Below are 20765 nucleotides of genomic sequence, written 5' to 3' on the forward strand. Positions count from 1 at the left end.
CCGCAAAAGGCCTGGGATGAAATGTGGAAGGGGACGGAAGATGAGGAAGGACAAAGTAAATAAGAATGAGACAGGAACACAGACTGCTCTTGGACATGCAGCTCAGATTGAAGCTCATGGGAGGTGAATATGAGCTCTTAAGGCACAATATGGCCTATACGTTTTGTCAGTGTTCAATAATGCCTGAAGTACTTCAGAAAATGAAGCAACACATTTATTAATAATTGATATATAACTTTATTATGCACAGACTAAGATGACATGACACTGTGGTTATCAAAACTGTACAATTAAGCATTTCCCCAAGTCTTCTGAAATACTGAACACAGAACTAAATACCAATGGGGTGTTCGGACTGGCCAGAGGGATTAATGGATTCATTTCTCCCATTGATTTTTTAAAAATACATCTGTGATGAAATTTTGCTAATTAAGAACTGATTAAAAAAAAATCAAAGTACTGTGTTTGGAACCAGCTGAAAACATGATAGCTAATACCAATTAATTTCATGAACACCCCATGTCTGACTGACAAAAACAGAGCACAACAGTTACCTCACAGAAAGTGCTGTCAGCATAACCAGCAGTACAAGTCTTCTTGTGAAGGATGAGGTAGATACACATTACAGAAAAGACTGGTATATACATTACAGAAAACAATTAGAAGAGGAACAAAAAGAATTTACAATCATCTCTAGAGACATTATGCAAAACCCTCTTCCATCTGGTAAATGCAATGGAAAAGCCCAGTTCAGAATGTTTTGACTTCTTAAAACGAAAATGTAACAGCTACCCAACACCAAATATTTTTAAAGGTTAAAGCTAGTGATTAGACAATATATGAACACAATAAGCAGTCTGCCTTGGAGTTTAAGTATTTCACTAATGGCTTTTATCGTCAGAAGCTGTCTTTTTAAAAGCCCAATTCTGCCATCCTTCCACCAGATACCCCACTGGACTCAATAAGATGACTTGTGAAATTCACCTTGGCAGAGAAGGTCAGCACCAATTAAGTCTCATGAGCCCCATTTTGAGTAACTAGATGGGATGTAAATGGCACATAGGCCTTGTGCTGCTCCTCTGAACAAGATAAATATCTCATTTGAGTAATGATGGCAGGATCAGGCCTCTTGATAGATTCAAGGAACTGTGGCTTTGCAGCGAAACATTCAATGATATACAACACAATATAACTTTAAAGAAACTTGCAGTAAATATAAATGGCTGTTTTATAAAAGAAGAGTTTACATTTGTAGCAGTATTCTGAATTGCAGTAGTCAATGACTGCTGCAAGGTATGGTACATTCTTCTAATAAAGCTATTAATTGGGAAATGCCCTTGTTTTACTTCTCTTGCCTACAGAAGAGACTGTTCAATCCTATAAGAAACTACACTTGCATTTGATGAAATCCATTATCCAATTAACATATTGGTAATTTTCCATTAACTCCGTTTGAAATACTCTTAACTCTAAACAGCTAAGTACATCAAAATGAGCCTATTAATTTAAATTGTATCCTGGATATAAGGCTAAAAAGTCAATTTTGATTTTATGCACTGTATTTTTTGGTTTGTCAGTTTGGAAATATAAATCTGTAAGTTTTAAAATTAGAGTAAATTATTGATAAAAATCATTGATAATGCAGCATGTTTCTCTCAACAATATACAATTAGCTATCTTACACAAAGGGTTTTTAACCTGTCCATCACAACAACAGAATTTTCTAAGACTTCCTATGAGACTCTACTTTTTTTAATCTGAGAAGGAAAGGGTTAAAATGGTAATAAGAATTTACAAAAAATGTAAAATTCACAGTAACTGAAATTAAACATATATAGAGTAATTTAAATTTATCTAAAACACTTAAATATATCTTTATACACAAATTTAATGTAGTAAAATATAGCTATGATTGACTTAAAGACTTTAGTCTTCTTTGAAGACATCTTTAAAGATTTTATACATAGAATATGCTTACACAATACATTCTGCTGAAGGTTAGGCAAAGCGCATTATTTTCAAAGACACAGGTAGCATATTTGTTCTCCCCACACGAAGGACTCAATCCTGCAAACACTTATGTATGTGAGTCATTCTGTTGAACTCAATGGAATTATTCATTGGTCTGATCTTGCAAAGGATTTCACATGTGCTTAACTTTACTCACTGTGAGCAGTTCCCATTGACACCGACTGATCACAGGGCATAAAGTTAAGTACATGGATAAGCCTTTGCAACATCAGGGTTGGTCTGTAAGTTTACCCATGTGCATAAACATTTGCAGGATCAGAGACAAATGTGTTTAAAAAATTAAGGGAAAAATTCTGCTATCTGATCCTGAGTACGTATCTCTATTGCACATTTTGATCTCATGATACAGGCTGAATATCCATTGACAATATGAGTTGTATACATGGCATAAGTGTAGAGTTAGCAATAGAAAAATTGAGTTCAGACTTAGGAGAATATCACCCTAATATAAAGAATCCTATTCTCCTGCTGTAGAATACAAGCAGCCTCTACTAAAGTCATTCATATCCTGTGACAAGAGAATAGCGTTCACTTTAAAAAACAACCCCAAACAAACCAAAAACAGAGGAATCAGAGCATATTACAGTTGCAAAGTAGCACCATAATATTCAAAGTAATTCACATCTAATTTTTCCCTCCATTTGGGATTTATTGTAAGGTCAGGGTATGGCAAAAGCACTAAAATAATACTATGAAAATTAGTGCCTTATTGCCCATCTCACATTCTATCATTACTTTGGGAATATCCAACTGCAAAGTTCATATGACTAACTAGTAGTTTGACACAAACCGCTGTGGACTGTTATCTTAAAAGAACAGTTTAATTTTTATACGCAGTGTTTTATACAGATAGGCTCGGTTGTATATTCGTTGTGCACTCAAAATCACTGTGATGTCAACTGGAATTCGGGCCACACAAAGAATGTAGGACTGAGCCAAGTATATTTCAATATACTTTTTTCTATATTAGTTTCAAAATATGCATATAAACTAAAGAGCCAATTATAAATATCTAACAACATCCTCGTGGGTGGGATATTAATATCATTTTCCCTGTCTAAAAAATAGACATGCTAGATTAAGTAAAATGGTGTATACTGTGGTATATACATTTGCATAAAGATATTTCATTAAGTATACACACATTAACATTAGTGCATATTATCTTTCTTTAATCTTTGTGTGTATAGTGGGTAAAAACCCCTAACTGAAGATAGTTTTGGCCCAGTGAACAAGAAAGGGAATGTTGCTTTAGTGAGCATTATAATTACCAAAGGCAAACATATTTTAAACACCTGAAACTGTATACAAAACAAGAAAGCAGGTAAGATGCTATAGCAGTCGAGCTCAAGAAAACAAGGCGCTATTTTGAAGTGGTTAAATATAGCTGAAGTAATAAAATGGTTTTTAACCAAGTAGATCTGAGCTTGAGACTTTCTTCTTCTGATGTGTAGGAATCCTTTGACATAAGATCTCCTTTATTCTACTTATCTTGTTGAAATCCCTTTACGAACACCTTATCAGTGAAAAGGTTTAGGAACCAAAAATTATTTTGTATAGACAAAGCAGCATTTTTCAAACTGGCATGTATTTCGCACTGAGAGCCCACACACCCTTTTAACAGGTTGCAGTACTGTAGAATTAATAGCTTTGTCTCATGTAGCATAACATGCTGTAGAAAGGTCCAAAGACTGTATTTATCCAGAAGATCCGGTGATTTTTTTTCTACAGTGAAATCCCTCCTTTCTCAAAAGAAACCAAATTAATCCTTCCAACTTTAGACAGCTAATGTCAACAAACTGTCTCTTTGAACCTCTGCCCTCCTATGATGCTCCTTGGACTTATTTCCCCTTGGGTTAGGCTGTACTGCTGCTAGAACAGGGGGTGCTTTGTGTGCTGCCGATACTGTGTGCGGCACTGCTGTTTTCAGAGGCTGGTGGGTATGTGGGGACCTGCTGTCTTCCTGCTGTTTCCCCTGGGGGAAAAAAAAAAAAAAAGGAAAATGGAAATGTTATATGCTACAGCAAAAATATTTCTACCACCTTCCAATGTTCTTGTCATTTTTATTTCCATAAAAACTGTGCACTGGATATACATTTCAAATGGAAACATTTGTTAAAAATGTTACTTGATTTTGACACCTCTGGGTAGTATTTACATGGAAAAAATCTTTTCTAGCTGCTTTCTTAATTGTATAAAAGCAGCTGACAGTGAGCTCAGCTATGGATGCTGTGTGTATCCTACGGTCAGCTATTTATCAACTGAGGTTCAGTCACCATACTCCTGGGGGAATTCTGTGCAATGGGGGAGAAGGGTGCGGGAATCTGGGCCAGGGGGTCCCTGTGGCTGGGCTCTGGGGGAGGGGGTTCAGGTGTATTGGCTGGGGGGCCCCCGTGGCTGGGCTATGGGAGAGGGGTTGTGAGTAACTGGCCTCCCATCTGGGGGGCAGGGGAGAAGGGGTCAGAGAAACAGGAACTGGTTTGTCATAGAGGTTTCTTTAACTCTCTACTCCTGGGGGAATTTTTGTGTGTGTCTGTATTGTTACAGACATACTTGTTGACAGGTCTTTTCAAATAAATTACCAAAATAATTGAAGGTGGCGTGATTATGTGGCGCTGTTTTGACAAATAAAATTTGCAGAATTTTAAAATATTATGCACAGAATTTTTAATTTTTTTTGGCGCAGAATGCCCCCAGTAGTATCCCATAACTCAGATCAGGATCAGACCCTAGATTTTTTGGTGGGCTTTTCTGTTTGATGGAAAACAGCTAGAAAAGTGTAGAACATTTTGTCTTAATGCCAACACATGGAGCAGTGCATTTACTAAAACTAATGAGTTGGATCTGAAAGCACTCTCCTCCCTCTCCTCAGTCACAGGAGGATGGCACGTATCGTGAGACAGACAACCATTTGTTTTCAGAGTAGGAAAATGGCCTATCCTGTAATGCTGAGTTGATTTGCATATCCCACTCTAAATGTAATGTAGCAGGGTTACAGCAAGCTTCCACATAGCTACTACAGTATGAGCAGTAGTTACAGCACAGTATAAGGTACAATATTCTTGCAATTTCATGCTCAGAGTGTAAGTACACACACGCACTACTGTTAAAAGAATGTTATTTGGATTACAAAGTCAAGCACTAAAAAGTTAGAAAATGCCTGATTTTATTGATGCCTGTGCAATATTAATACTTCCCTTTTCTTGTCCATTTTGTGCACTGAATGAGGCAGAGGTCCTGTGGGGGGAAAAATAGTATGATTGTGTAATTAAAGATAGTATCACAATGCATATGGGGGAGAGGGGGATTAAGGTTGCACAGGCAACCATAAATCTGGCATTGCCTAACTTTGAAGTGCTTAACTTTGTAACCTTAATGTTCTTTTAATGTAGTCCTGTGGTTTCCTAATGTTTTTTTAAAGAAAAAGGTTACAAATTCTATTATTTGGATCTGTAGCCCTCTTCCCAATCACCAGCGGTGTTAGAACCCAGAGTCTTCAGCATTACAGCACAGCCCCTCCCTCCAGCTGCCTGCCTGCCCCCTCCGCCCCCGGGCTGGCCCCAGCCGGCTCCCCGCTAGAGGCTGTCGCTGGTTGCTCAAACCATGACCTCCCACATCCACATCGTTCCTCCACACCGCACCACTTTTTTGACAAGTGGGCATTTGTCCCGTTTGCTCTTGCCAACTGATCCAACTTTTGCCAAGAAAGTCGGGATGGACAAGACAGAGCTTAAAATGGGACTGACTGTCCTGGCCAAAATGGGGTGCATGGTCACCTTAGGCCTAGCAGCAAGAGGGGAGACAGGATTGCTGATTCTGGAGAGTGTTCAGGGGAAGCCCAGGCCAGCCACAGCTGGGATAGCTACTGTCCCATGAGTTGCCCCCAGATGGGTGACAGACCCTTGGTACCATGTGTGGGGTCCATAGGGGCAGTTGAGGGGACGCCGACCTTTCTCTCCCTCCCTCCCCCACTCCTTCCCTGCCCAGGAGTTGTGAGAGCTCCTACCACACGTGGTGCCCCCAGTGGTAAATGGGCTACGGGGGGGGGGGGGCATGTGCTGGATCTTAGGATTTACAGGGGTGGAGCAGACTGGCTCACACTCCTCCTTGTCCCCTAAAAGCTGCTCTGGCAGCTCTCTGTTGTTCCCACTGCAGTGTGCGCTGCTGCGGCAGCAACATGAGCCCAGTCTTGGAACGGTTCAGAAATTTTGGCAGGTTGCCAAAATTTTCCGGAGGAACCCCAGTGACAGAAAGGAAATGGTGATTTTTAACACTTTGTAACTCACCCCATTTTTTTTATTTAAAAACTTTATATTTTATGTAAAAACAATACAAATAAACATTTAACAAAACACATATAAGCAACATTAAATGTCACTATTTGTAAAACCTGGAAAAAACAAAATAAAAAAAACTCTGACCCCATAGAGGTCAGGCAGGGCATCAAAGCTCACCCATATCTGAATGGAATATCATGGGCGAATGAAGAGGCACTTCTGCAGCACAAGGAGATTCCCACCTACTAAATATCAAAGCCCTGCTGCAAACAATGGAGGTACGAGAGCTTGTCAAGAGAAGAGGTCACAAGAGTCCTTCACAATGAAAAGTGCTAGGCAACCTAAATATAGGGGTTGCTACCAGCTCATCCTACAATCACTGCCGTATGCCTAACTAGTAATACCTACTACCTAAAGAGTGCACAGCTTTTGCCTTGCACCCCACTATTTTCAAAAATAGGAAGAAAACTCCCCACAAACACTCTTCCTCAATTAAGTCAATGGCGCTGCATTGCTTTAACAGAGGTCAGAATTTTGCCCATGGATTCAACACTAAATAAGACATTTAATTTTGTGAGGCAGTTTCTGATCTGTACAAATCCAAAGTAATTCCACAAATTATAGACTTCTTTTATGTATAACTGAATCTAGCACAGCATTTCTTAAATAAAATGTTTCATTCCTATCTTTTCATTAGAAAAGCTTTGTATATAAACAAAGTAAACTATAGCAAGTAGTTTCTTGTTGTGTTATCTTATTATAAGCTTTTCATAAACCTCGTTTGGGCATTTTCTCCTTCATTATAAAATGTTCCTCTATCCATTAGTTGTTTTGGGTATAAGCCTCCCTTCCTGTCATGTTAAAGGACATATCTATAAGTCAGTGATAAGCAAACTCCCTTTCATAAAAAAAAAAAATAGAAAAAGCTGTTACCACTGGAACACAGGAACTGCAGTTACTTCCATTCCCTTAATAGGGCCCCTCAAAATCTCTGCCAAGAAAGCAGTTCTGCAAAATGCAGAACTGGCCCATATTCCCTGCTGTTAGGTCTTATTACAGCTTCACTGTCACCCATTTTACAAACCGCATGATTACACATAGTTTTGCATCAGCCACAGCATATCAATACGATCTGTATAAACTCAACCATAACTTAGTTTATATGCTGAATACCTCTTCTTTTTTAGGAAAAATGACAAGCACAGCTGTCACAATCTCTTTAGAAGCCAAATAGCACTACACACTCCATTCCTCCGCTCTTCTGGAAAACTTCCTAGGAGGCATCTTCCTTTAAAAGTTTGGGGGATGAGCACTTTGCCTCAGTGGCAAAGACACTGCTGTCATTTGATTTCCTCTTCACTGCTCCAAGTCTAGAAAATTATTGGCCGTTCTGACATATAACAATCTGTTTGTGTAACAGAGATACCAGCACAATTTGCACTGTCCTTTAATTGAAGTATCAAAATCTTAGTGAGATTATGAACAGAACCTACCAATATATTTAGACTGACTTTTGCTTAGTCTTATAGTTATTTTTCATCACCTTGATAAACTGTCAAATTATTTTGATTTTTTTATTGAGAGGATTTAAGTGAAGAGAAAAAAATTATTTAATATACCACCACCTACTGCAGCTTCTTGTGTCTAATGTTAGTGCTTGATCACTCCTCAAAATGGCCATGTCCTATCTATTGACAGTAAACAAGCTTTTACCCATCTGAATGTGACAACATGTACTTTATTATTCACACTTAGGAAAACTGCCAGTAGTACTCCCTGTCCAGGAAGTCTGAATGTTTGCTTTTCTATCTCCATTTGCCAAATATAATTGGTTGCTATGTCAGTTTATTTTAAATCAGATCCCATTTTAAAAACAAGAGAAGGGGAGACCTTTAACTTCCAGAGTTCTGGAAAATTTTATCTTGTTAACTTGAAGCATTGTCCGAATAAGAGAAAATCATACTTTCTAAGAGGATTAGGTGACTGATATGTGTGCCATACATAATGCAGGGTTTAAAATTGTTGGGTTTATGTTTAGCAAAGTCTAATAAGTTATCAAGCTGTTCCATGTCCCTTATTTATTCCTTAAGCATGACAGTTTATTCACTTAGAGCAGGATTCTCCAGTCATAGATAATTTCACAATTAACTCCTGAAGGGTTACTGCACACAAACAGGACTGCAGCAAGACTTTTACTTCTTCTAAAGAGGCTCAGGTAAAGGGTATTCAATACTAGCCAAGCTCCTCTGCCTTCCTTTGTTCTAGGATCCTCTCCAGACAGATATTCTATTATTGTGGAAAGGTTGGTAGCCACCTTTCAAGTTCTTTAACCAGTTGGAAAAAATAGACTAAAAGAGAGAGCTCTGGACTGAGAAGGAAGACAGAGCACCTCTCAATTGCCCTGCTCTCTTCTTTGCCTCTCCATCCTTTAGTACTCTCTGAACTCAAAGCCCTGTGTGCTCAATGGCAAACTGGACCCAAATTTTTCAGTAAAGCTCCAAGATTTTTGTTGACATTCTGGTGGAAACTTTGCAGCAGTTTCAGATAATTTTTTTAAATGTTATTTGAATGAAATAATAAAAATGAGTAATACAATCAATAACTAAGCTACTGAGTTGTTTGTTTCAATATCCAATTGCATTTATTTTATGTTGTTTCTACATTTTCAGTTATCTTTTGGTTTCAGCGTTAACAATCCATTAAGATGAATGGGGGAGTTCATCCATTTAGGGCCTGGTCTATATTAGAAAGTGTTTGCTGGTATATACTAGCAAGCCTTCCTAATGTTGACACAGCTAATACCAGCAAAGTAATTCTTTTCCTGATGTAGTTTATACCAATTCCCCAAACAAAATAAGGTAAACTGGCAAAAATATTTCTTTTGTTGGTATAACTGCATCTACAGTCTGGCTTTTGCCAGTATCAACAGTAATTTAAAACCCCTCCCACCCTCTCCTCCCCCACCAAGCATCACTACTATGCCAGTAAAAGTTTTTAGTGTAGACCAGGCCTAAGAGAGATTGTTTCACGCTGCCTGCAAACCTAGAATGAAACCATGGCACCACTTTTGAAATATAATGTTATGTAAAATGAAAGTTGGATTATGCTCTGGAATCCCAATTACAAGGGGTGAATTATATGGCTGTAGTACACACAGGACCCCATCTAAGATATGGAGCTTAGCTATATATTTATTTATGTTTTAATCAAAAATGTCTTCAGCAGACCCCAAAGCCTTTCAGACGGGGCTGAATTATCTTGTCCCCTGCAATTCTCCACCGAGGGGTTATGGTGGCCAGGGGAAGTCCCTGGTAGCAAATCTCTACTACAAATCCCAATTTGTAGATGCAAGTGACTGTGTGTGTGGGAAAATATGTGCACAGGAACAGCAGTCCATTTTGAGGCTCCTTTGAAAATCTGGCCCCCTATATCTAATTTCTAAAATTCTCTAATCCCAGGAATTAGAGAGCCTGCTTCCTGTCTTCCCTTTTATTCTTTCTTCTTACACTTTTTCCCACTTATTTTTGTCTCTCAGGCAATAAGGAAAGTCAGAACAGCTGCTCCACTTGCTATTTACTTGGTAATTATGACTGATGTAGTTAGTCACTAATTATTTTAATAGGGTTGGTCCAAATTCCATTATGTTGAAGGATTTATTATGTCAACTTCCCATTGTTTTTGACAACGGGATTTTGTCAATTTTAATTACTCTCTCTTGTGTAATGCTGCTATTTATTAATACTATAAAGTTTAACACACAACTTCTGACATACAACACATGTCCCTCTAGATATCTCTATAATTGAACAGAGATTCAATATCTATTGATAAAGGATGAAGGCTTAACAAAACATTAATTCATTCCAAAATTCTTTAAACTTGTTTTTGTTAAAGTGATCTAATTGGAGATTCTTTCCTTAACTTGTATGTTTTACCCACAGGAACTGTATCTCCCGTTCTTCCCCCATGTTCCAGCAATGGAACATTTATATTTATCACACCCTTTAAGGTACCCAAATTTGCTTTTGGCTTCCAAATCAGCTTCATACACAGCTAATGTATTCAGAAATATTAATTTTCTTATCAAAAGCTGTTGTATAATCAATTGGAAACAGATTTCTGCCAGTTAAATTCTGAGCTTATATTGTTTACAGAAGCTTTGACTATATAAGGCCAGATTCTGGCCCCTATACCCTGCTCCAGTGGCATGAAGCAGTTGCAACAAGTTAGGAGAGAAGTCCCTTGACCCAAGAGCAGCATAGGGTTGACACTTCACCGTTCTTCGCCCCGCGCCCCAACCCTGGGTGGCCAGGAGTAGAAGTGGCCCAGAGCACAGACTACTCTGGGGATTCTGGGCTGGAGAGCAGCCCATAGAAAGCGTAACTTTTTAAAAACTGAGAATTTTAATTAAACCAATGCAAGGTTTTGGGTAAACAAAGCCTACGAAACATTTTAAATTGCAGTTGTAGTCAGAAAAGGGCCTATGTAAATATGGCATCTTTTTAGTCATTTGATCTGCTCCTGGTATGTAGTCAAAGTCACATCTGCTTACTTTAGTAGCTAAAAAGATTTAATGGATTCTCTTCTGGCTCACACATCAGTAGAATTAACTAAATTCCAATTACAGAATCTTTATTGGTGATGGCACATGAGCTATAAAATCTCAGTTGGACTTTCAGATCCCAGGGTAAGTTTTCACGGTTAGCAGTCGAAAAATCTCCCAGTTTCTAAACAAAATATCAAAAGACATAATATCCCCCCATTACCTAGAGGGGCAGATACAGCTACCTGGTTAACACCTTCAGTCTGCTGTGGGGAGTTGCTGGAAAGCACCTTAGGGAGAACGTGGAAAGCAGCAAAGAAGACCTAGTCTCCTGACTCATAAGTATTAGATCTCACTGCCTCCATTGCAATGTGCTATGCCAAATGGAATCTGGTGAAAACAACTGTACTAACCTGTGTGAGAATAGATAAACCACAGTGCTCCTGTCAGCAGTGCTCCAATCACAAATGCTGCAAAGGCGATGCCCACAACGGTCAGAGTGTCCAGTCCATAGAAAACTGCTATAAATAAAAATCAGTTTTTTCATTTTGAATGCTGAATAGTACTTTTAAAAATCCCTCCTCCCTTTTTCACAGTTTTGTGACATTTTCATATTTAATTAACCATCATTTTAAACGCAAGAAAAGAAAGCCCCATGATACTTAGCAGATTACTGTGATTTGTGTCTAAGGAGGACAAGCAATGCACATGCTTGCAGAGGTGAGCATGAAGAATGTCTTTAGTTTAACAAACTGTTCTGAGTCACAAAGCAAAAACCCAGCTCAAAACATCCCAAATCTAGCAAAACCAGAATGAATTCAAAGTGTTCTCAGTTTCTTGTTAATTATTCTTTGTTTTCAGTTAAATGTCAGGTTTAACTGAAATATATATTTAAAAAGGCTGTGAAGTCTTGCTAAAAGAATACTTTTTATTCACATCCTACCATTCAAGCCAACTTTACTCTATATCCTCTGCAACTTCAGCCCTATATCTAGGTGGAGAACGGAAGCGCTGTTAAGTAAGAAGTGGTGCCAGCTCAAAAGTCAGCAAAAACATAAATAGGAGCAATTGTTTTTCATATTTGGCAATGTTCTTAATAACAAATTAATTCCAGATCACAAAAATAGAACAAAAAAGTCAGTTTCTAGGGGAGGGGACCTTTATGCAGTATAGTTTGTACGGTACTGCATCTGGTTCCTGAATGTATGTCTCCAAATGTTACTTACACAATTACAGCAACTTCCAGCCATTGTCTTGTATATTTCTTCTCTTTGATCAAAGACACCTTAATATGGTTCTCATACTGAATCAATTATTTTTGTAGTTTTTCTTACGACTAATTTCAGATGTAGTATTTCTAATGTCTCCCATAAACATATGAAATTATTTAAGCTAGTGAATAACTTTTTAGTAATTGAGTAAATAATGGAAAAGAACTGAACACACAGACTCCAATTCACCCCAGCGTCTGTGTTGGTGGGTGAGGGGGACACGGAGGAGGCTGGCCAGGGAATGCTTAGTAGATCTCCTCCAATTCAACTTCTTTCTATCTAGTTTCCTGCATCCAGAAGAATTCCCTCGAAAAGGCAGGCAGCAGCACCTCTACTTGCTTTCCCTCTGTCATTGATAGGTGCACTTGCATGGGTACTATACCTTTAAGGCCCCTGCTTCCACTAAGGGAGCTCTTCAGAATCCCTTTCTGAGTATGTGCAGCCAGATTTGGGACAGAAAGAACAGCCTAGGTAGTGGCTCACTGGAGTTTTCTCCTATTTTTGACATTTCTGAGTCACTTGCTCATGTTTGGTTATTTGAAATCCAAACTATAATTGTGTTTGTTAAACAGAGATGCCTCATCTACAACTGCATCATCTCATCATCTTCTTGCCTTTAAGATGCAGTTCACTGACAACTAGATCCCACTCATAGCAGGACACAGGTAGCCCAGCTGGTGGAGGGAGGTAAATTTTATCATTCCCTGTGTCACATTGTGTGAATCTAGTTCCAAGACCCAAAGAGACAAGCTCTTTCCCTTCATTTCTTTCACTCCTCACTTTCTAAATTCTCACCCTTCAGCTATCATTTTTCCTTCCCTCCCATCTGCAATGTATTTCTGGTGCTACCCACTCTCCTCAAGAGCTGACTGGGCCCTTTAGCATGGTTGAGATTTTCAGCGTCAGGGGAGTTGTGGAAGCTAATGTTGAACTCAGAGTGAAAGTCAGAGCCACATTTTATCACATCTGTGGTAGTCTTGGATGTAGGAGTACTGCAGTCACCTATACAAATTACTGCTCTCCCGTCATGCATTCCTCTCTCTTAAAGTTAGTGGGAATGGCCCAGATCCTGGGAGTCATGTGCCTAACTATATTTGAGGCTCTGGCATACTGTCCCCAGGGGCACTAAAACCAAAGACTTAATTCTGTTCTAAGTTTAAAAAGCTTTACGATAAATTCTCTTTGACTTAACCTTTTGTCTGGAAGTCGTTAGATCAGTGGTTCTCAAACTGTGGATCAGGACTCCAAAGTGGGTCGCAACCCTGTTTTAATGGGGTTGCCAGGGCTGGCATTAGCCTTGCTGGGGTCTGAGGCTGAAGCTGAAGCCCAAGCCCCACTGCCCAGGACCAAAGCCCGACGGCTTCAGGTTATAGACCTCCTGCCTGGAGCTGAAGCTCTTGGGATTTCGCCTTTGCCGCCCCTTCCCTCCTTCCCCGCCCAAGGCGGCGGGACTGGGGCAGGCTTAGGCTTCAGTCCCCCTTCCTGGGGTTGTATAGCAATTTTTGTTGTCAGAAGGGGGTAACGGTACAATGAAGTTTGAGAACTCCTGTGTTAGGTCAACAAAGCAGACAGATACGCATAACTTACGTGGCTGCATCCCACTGCCTTTTGGCTTGTGAGTAGGTGGACCTGTTTTAAAAAGACAAACAAACAAACAAAAAAACCCCACATTAATTGTATGATGCTCCATAGAAATACTACACACTATATAAGCAATCTTCAGCATCTCACTGGGAGGAAAGTCTACATGCACATGTTTTGATTTGTACATTTCCACTGTGCTCTGTGATGTGCATAAATTACTTGGTATTCTATCTTATTTATACCAGAAGACAAAAATCATAGCTATGATGTTAAAGCTACTATTTTGAAATAATAATCAATCATCATCAACATGGAATGAAAAGAAATCCAAAACTGTCTTTAAAAATGCATCATTACCCCTACTCTCTCTCTTATTTGGTATCCCTTCTTCATATACATGCCTGGTATCTCCACAGAGGAACTATTAGATGTCAGGAGTCCCCTTCCTCTCAGGATACCCAGGCCAACTTGAGGAGCCAAAAACCCAGATTTGGATTCTAATTCAAACATTGTGTTTGGTAACCCACGTTGCAATCTCTAGATCACCAACCTGCCCAAAGAATTTAAATTCTGACATGTTTGAATGTACCAGATGCTTCCACTATGAGAAGATTTGGCAAGGTACTGTAATGATACATATTTTTATATCTTTTAACAATTGGAAAAAAATTGCTTTGATCAAGGGGCAAGTTCTAGAAGTTTCAAAATATATTGAAAGTTATTAGTTTTCTCTGTATTGTTTATCCATCATGTATTTATATGCCAGGATTCGTGTTTCAAACCTCTTCAGTAGCAACTGCATTAACTAACTTGAACTACACAGGGTACCATGTGGCCAAAATTCTATATCTGGTTCATTACATTTTCCTCTCAGAAACACATAGCTGTAATATCCAAACCATTTTTATTTACTCTGAGAACAAACTAAAGCAGTGTAGTTTACCAAGTGGCTATCTTTTTTTTTTTTTTAAATATATCATCCATGCAAGTGGACTAGACAAGCACGTTAAAACAAGAATGGGGAAATTGGGACAATGTTAACGTTTTTTGAGTGACCTTAAGAATTTGTTTCCTGAGAAGTGTTTTTTTTTAATTTATACATTTTGGAATATGTTATTGGTTTTAATATCTCAACCTTAGCTCTCTCAAAATGTAAGTTTTTTTGTTTGTGAATATACTAACAAGCTATCAAATGGAAGTCAAAGCAGAAGTATAAATGAATGTAATGTTTATGAAAGGCAATGGATTGAAACACTAGAAAGTGAAATAGTACAACATGGGTAGCAGCACTATAAGTTTGTCCATATATCCAGCTAGCATATCCCAACCTTGGACTAAACAGAGTGTCTCCAGTGGTGACAGGAATTAATTTTCCATGCTAATTCTGTCATTGGCCTCTCCACAGAATAGGAAGGTTGCCAAACAACAAACAACAACTACAACAACATTGCCAATTCACTGCATTAGTTATCCAGTTCCTTGGCATTAATGTGTGTTGCTTGCTGCAGCTTTGTGCCACACAAGAGGGGTGAGTGCGCCCAGGGAAAGTGTATAATTTTAAAATAATAGATGCCAGCTTTAAGTAACACACATGGTTTTCTATATCTTGGTTTAGGAAAAGCGCTTGTCAGTTGCTCATGACCTCTTTTCTGTGATCTTGCTCCCTTCACTGAAAAAACCCCCCCCAATATTTTCCACATCTTGCATAAATTGAACAAATAGGGAAATGGACATATATTCTTCTGTTGAAAAGTTCAATTTCATAGACTTTAAATAAATTTCTTTCTACACCTTTCATTTAAATTGTGCCAAAGAACAGATATGACTTAAAGATGCCAGGATATGGATAATTTTTTTTTTTTAATTTTATTTGTTTGGCCATTTTTAGGAGGTTTCATGGGAATCTGATACAATAAGGTGAAGAAGCAAGCTTGTAAAAACCTATAAAGCAAAATGCAAACTAGAGGAGGGTGTTTTCCTCTAAATATACAGCCATGGTTTCCATTACAGTCAATGGAAGTCACGTGCATGATGTATGGAGAAGAAAACAGACACCTTTGCACTGAACAATTTGTGCTGGCTCCCAAAATGTCAAACGTACAAGCATCTTCATTTGGCTTACAGAGCAGATGTAACATCATAGTTCCAATAACATGGTTTGTAACAATACCCATGAAAGCTGGCCTGTTCCACATCAAAGCAAATGATAATTGACATCTCTAAGATGCAAATACTCTTATTTTAGTAGTGCAATATAATTTGTTCTCAATCTTACAGATTCACTGTGCAGTCAATCACAGCAGTTACCCTTTAGAAAAGGGCCATTTGATTCATTGTGGAACAACTGCGTATCAAAGATGTTAAGGTGCTAATAGTTGTGCGTTATGCTCAAAATCTGCAATATGCTGGGAAGAGTTCCACCAAACATTTAGACAAGATCACCCACAATGCAACAATAGAGTCTATCAAGCAACTGTCTCCTAGTAAATCTGGTTTGACTTTTACACACTAAGGCCTGGTCTACACTGGGGAGGATCGATCTAAGTTACGCAACTTAAGCTACGTGAATAATGTAGCTGAAGTCAACGTACTTAGATCGACTTACTGTGGTGTCTTCACCGTGGTGAGTCGACTGCTGCCGCGCCCCCGTTGACTCTGCCTGCACCTCTTGCCGAGCTGGAGTACAGGAGTCGACAGGAGAGCGCTCGGGGGTCAATTTATCGCATCTAGACTAGATATGATAAATCGACCCCCACTGGATCAATCGATTGCTGCCCGCCAATCCGGCACGTAGTGAAGACATACCCTTAGACCTTGTACTCTTTATACAGACATAACTCCAGTTGAAGTTATCCATGGAAGTTGCGGACACAGCCCCGCACATCCAAAAGGAGAATAGAGCTCTGGGTGTAAATCTGTTTGCTGAAGGATAAACATCAGTTACCCAGTTTAATGTGTTCTGTCAGGAATGGGTAATCACTGAGATCAGTGGGAGTTTTTCCATGAGGAAAGAGTACAGAATCAGGCCCAAAAGCATCGTTTTAATTGTACTGCATTTACCAATCAAATACTTGCCTTTAATTCTTAGTGGATTTAATTTGCATTAAAAAGAATCGTGTAAAAACATGGGCTTCCTTGCAGAGTTAAACAAAAACAGTTGTTGCTTATGTCCCCCAGCAATGTTCCATGTAATCCATATGCTGTTTAAACACTAAAAAGCATGCACTGCAGCACTGAGGTTAAAGGATTTCTGATCCCCCATCCTTTGACTCTCTCTGGAAAGCATTCCAAAATTTCAATCAGACGTTGTATGCAAATGGAAGATTTTGAGCTGCAAGTGAAGCTACTGAAACCCTCTAAACTGCAATGCTAGAGCTAAAAGAGAATTGCATTGTTCAATGTTTTATTAATGTTCAAAGGAGCAGAAACAGGGAACAAGGCACTGACTCAAACTGAATTGGTCTACGGGGTCTAACAGGGACACATGAGGTGCTGGCAAAAACTCAGGAATACTTGGCTTTCTGGAAATTAGCTGGTGATTGCCGAGTCAGTCTGCAGTAGAGCTGATCTTTCCCTGCAAGATATACTGCTTGAAATGAGTAGAGACAGGATTGTGTCCTTCAGAAGTACCTGAAACAGAAGCAACTGATACTGCCCTGATGTTTACATAGGCTATCATTACTTGGTTACCATAGTTACCATTTGCTGGTCCTGAATCACACACTCATAGGCTTGGAGAACTAGGGGATTGCCTAGAGCTCCAGGAGAGTAATACTTCTGCTTCACAAGCAACCACTCTCTCAGCCTGGGATGTGAGGTGCACACTCTGAAAGCCTGCCACCAGCAAGGGTGGCAAGGAGGAAGGGGGAGAAGTAAATAAAAGGCATACACATCATGCCAGAAAAGTCTGAATGATTGGGGGAGAAGGCAAATTCTCTTGCAATTGAATCAGTGTCTTTTCCCCAGCTGTCACCATAGAATGCAGCCCCACAAATGTAAGATGTTCTCCTGATGGAGAGGGTGAAAGAGGATGGTGGGGAAATGGCCACTCATAGGGGAAGGAAGGTTAGAAAAGTGGAAACAAGTTTCCTGTTTGTCATCATGGTCAACCACACTCAGAATATTCCAAGCTTTGAAAGAGAAAGCAGAGGAGGGACTATGCACTAAGAAAGGGAAGCTGCTTCTAGGAAACCAGCTTAAAAGGGTGAGAAGTGTCTAGCGTGCTGGGTAAAAAGGGTTCCTACATACCTTGGAATGTTTGTGTCAGTAAGCTTCTGGGGATTCTTCCTTAAAAGTGAGATTTTTTTCCCCCAAGTAAACTCATGTCTACATGGGGAGTTACTCGCAATTAGCTCCGTGTGTGGATGTTCTTATTCCAGATTAAACTAATTCGAAGAGAGTGGATGTTGAGATGGGGAAGAGGGTGTTAGTGCCCACCAAGGACATGGGAAATACCCAAGCTTGTCAGAGGCTTGTCAGAGGACAGGGAGCCTCTGTAGGGCAGGGATGATGTTGAGGCTAGAAGGGTGGAGAGAAAAGGCAACTTGAACCTCTGAAGAGGGTCCTGTTTAAAACTCTTATTCCTGGGCAGAGCTTTGGGGCTCTCCACACCAAAGATTGCCAGAGTACAAAGGTTCAGAATCACAAGCAGTTGAGCAGGATGTCAGGAAAGGGAGTCTAGAATGGTGTCAGGGTTCCGGAACTAAGTGAGTGCTGGACCTGAGTCATCTTCCTGGCTATTGCCCTGGAGCATTTCCTGCGCCAGACAGGGACTGAGGAATCGGAGATGTCAGTAGAGGCAGGATTCTGGGTAGGGCACAGAGTGCAGGATGGCTCTGATGTTAGCTTTAAGTGAGCCTGAGAGAAGCCAGTTTGGGCAGGTGGATCCTCATATGAAGGGAATGATCATGGTACAGGGGATTGCTAGGAAGGAGGCTAGGCCCAGCTGTTTGAATGAGCCATGGAGGAAAAGCTAGACCATGGAATCAAAGTGGAAACACCAGAGAAGAGTTCCTGTGAAGTGTGAGTGGCACAGGCAGCAAAGGCATGTGCTGTAACCCAACAACAGGAGGGAGACGGATAGGAGTATCAAAGGTGCAATGCCTGAGCTGCTCATAGCCCCAAAGCAGCAGAAAAGTTGACCTATAGCTACAGAGTTGTGGGTGCTGGCAGGGATGTGAGGAGGGAGCAGAGTCCTTATCTCCCAAGAGCAAGCTGTAGTGGGGAGACAGCATCAGACAGGCTATTGGAGGCTGAAGGAGCTCCCTGGACAAAAGACAGTTGATTACAAGTGAATCAGTTCAGAAATTTGAAGGATGGATTTAAGTGAGGGTTTTGCTGACTCTGAACTGTTTTTTGGTTAGACCTTTTCAGTCACCCTCGCTCAGAGCATCTAGTACAAAACCAGAGTTTTCTATCTGCTACCCAGGTTCTTCTCCTTTCTTCCTGAACCTCCTCTCTTTAGTGTTTAGGCTTTTCTTTTCCTTTCTTAAAGGAAGAGAACTAAGTCAAATGCTTCATGTTTACAAGAACAAGGAGACAAAAGAATTGAAGAAATGTGGATGGGCTGTCATTTCTATACAGACCTTGTCAGCCCCTTTGCCTCCAGACTTCTTGGCAGGTAGAGCCATAATGCTGTCTGCTCTAACTGCCTCTGCTGGGAAGACGGCAGAAATGGACTATTTGACAAAGAATCATGTGCATTAGAAGCAGCACAGCACCCAGGAATCGACAAATTTTCATGACTCTACTTGGAGTTTTTTGTAAAAATGCTAAATGAGTTAAACAAACCCCAAGAAAACCAATGAAACACTACAGTTTCATCTCTTCATCTTACTGATCTAATCTTCTAGTGAAGCTGGTTTCCCTGTGGCTACCCCTTTACTTTACAAACCCCTCAAGCTTTAATATTTCCAATACATTGAAATTTCAATGCAATTACCATGCTTAAATATTTTCAGCCACAAAGAAGAAATTATACAGAAGATAGTAAAGAATTGCTTTCAATTTCCAAACAAGAATGAATTGCTAGAAGAAATTCTGCTATATTAATACTTATGAAACCTATATTGTTGTAAAGCATAGGAAGAGTATTCCTTTCTCAACAGTAGCTAAATTACATTTCCATAAAAAAGTAACAGCGGGCATTCAGATAAGATGGTGGACTGTGCCACACAAATGTCTATAAATGAACACATTTTATAAGAACAAGAGTACCTTTTAAAATATAAAATTGTATACGCCTAAAGCTATCTTTTTTTGCAATACAAATGGTTATATGTTGTATAATGCAACAAAGTTATGTTAAGAAGTTCAAAATGTACGTTGGTACCTTTTGGCTTTTCTTCATGGGTTATTACAGCAAGGGGCTTGGTGAAAGTTTTCTTATTGTGCATCATGGCCAAGATCATATCAACATTGAGCGAGGTGCAGGCTTCATCAGGAGGAATGCACTGTGGATGGAAACATCTGAGGTCAGGGATTCACTCAAAATAAAATACAGTATCAGCCAGAGCAGCTGCACAGCTGCCTCATTATCAGTGTTTGCTCAGTATTGTTTACCAAAGAGAAACAGGAGATCTGAACGTTATCAACCCTCCAAAAAAACAATCTATGTAATATACTGGCAAAGAAAACTTATTCTCAGCTAGAATGTTCAGATGTTCCAATATTAGGGGCTTTGCCTTATATAGAACCCTATTATTCTCCCTATTCCCACCCCCACATCCCAATTTTTCACACTTGCTCTCTGATCACCCTATTCTCAGCTGCATCTTAAGATGTAAACGTGCCTTAGTGCTACATTACTTAAAACTCTATGAAAGTTATACTATTGAATTGTTGCTGTAATAGTTGCATATTAGGATATCAAAGGCTGATGTTAATTACATAGAAGGTCAATATCTTCAAAGAGCTCTCACCCCAGTTTCCAAAAGTACCTTCACTGTCACAGTTAGCTTTTATACTCATTGAGTAGTTGATTTTTCATGTATAAATGCTGTGTGTATATTCAAATCCAGGCTTCTATACAAAAATTTGGACACACAGATTTACAAGCAC

General features: G+C 39.5%; 1 protein-coding gene across 15 annotated transcripts in view; it reads right to left on the reverse strand.

The window, feature by feature from the left end:
* Nucleotides 1–213: 213 nt before the first annotated feature.
* The window catches only part of TGFBR3 (transforming growth factor beta receptor 3), a 180565-nt gene continuing 160013 nt past the window's right edge, over nucleotides 214–20765 (reverse strand). For 9 of the 15 annotated variants that reach the window (XM_024105880.3, XM_024105881.3, XM_065554252.1 and 6 more), the window contains 4 exons: nucleotides 20038–20158; nucleotides 13710–13751; nucleotides 11265–11372; nucleotides 214–4006 (listed from right to left, as the gene is read on the reverse strand). In XM_024105880.3, coding sequence (XP_023961648.2) covers nucleotides 3888–4006; nucleotides 11265–11372; nucleotides 13710–13751; nucleotides 20038–20158 — 390 coding nt within the window. In that variant the 3' untranslated portion in view covers nucleotides 214–3887. Of the gene's footprint in view, nucleotides 4007–5226; nucleotides 5269–11264; nucleotides 11373–13709; nucleotides 13752–20037; nucleotides 20159–20765 lie in introns of all 15 variants that reach the window. The other 6 variants (XM_024105882.3, XM_065554253.1, XM_065554247.1 and 3 more) reach the window with 3 other exon arrangements.

Source organism: Chrysemys picta, chromosome 8 (assembly GCF_011386835.1).
Source record: "Chrysemys picta bellii isolate R12L10 chromosome 8, ASM1138683v2, whole genome shotgun sequence".
Lineage (NCBI taxonomy): Eukaryota > Metazoa > Chordata > Testudines > Emydidae > Chrysemys > Chrysemys picta.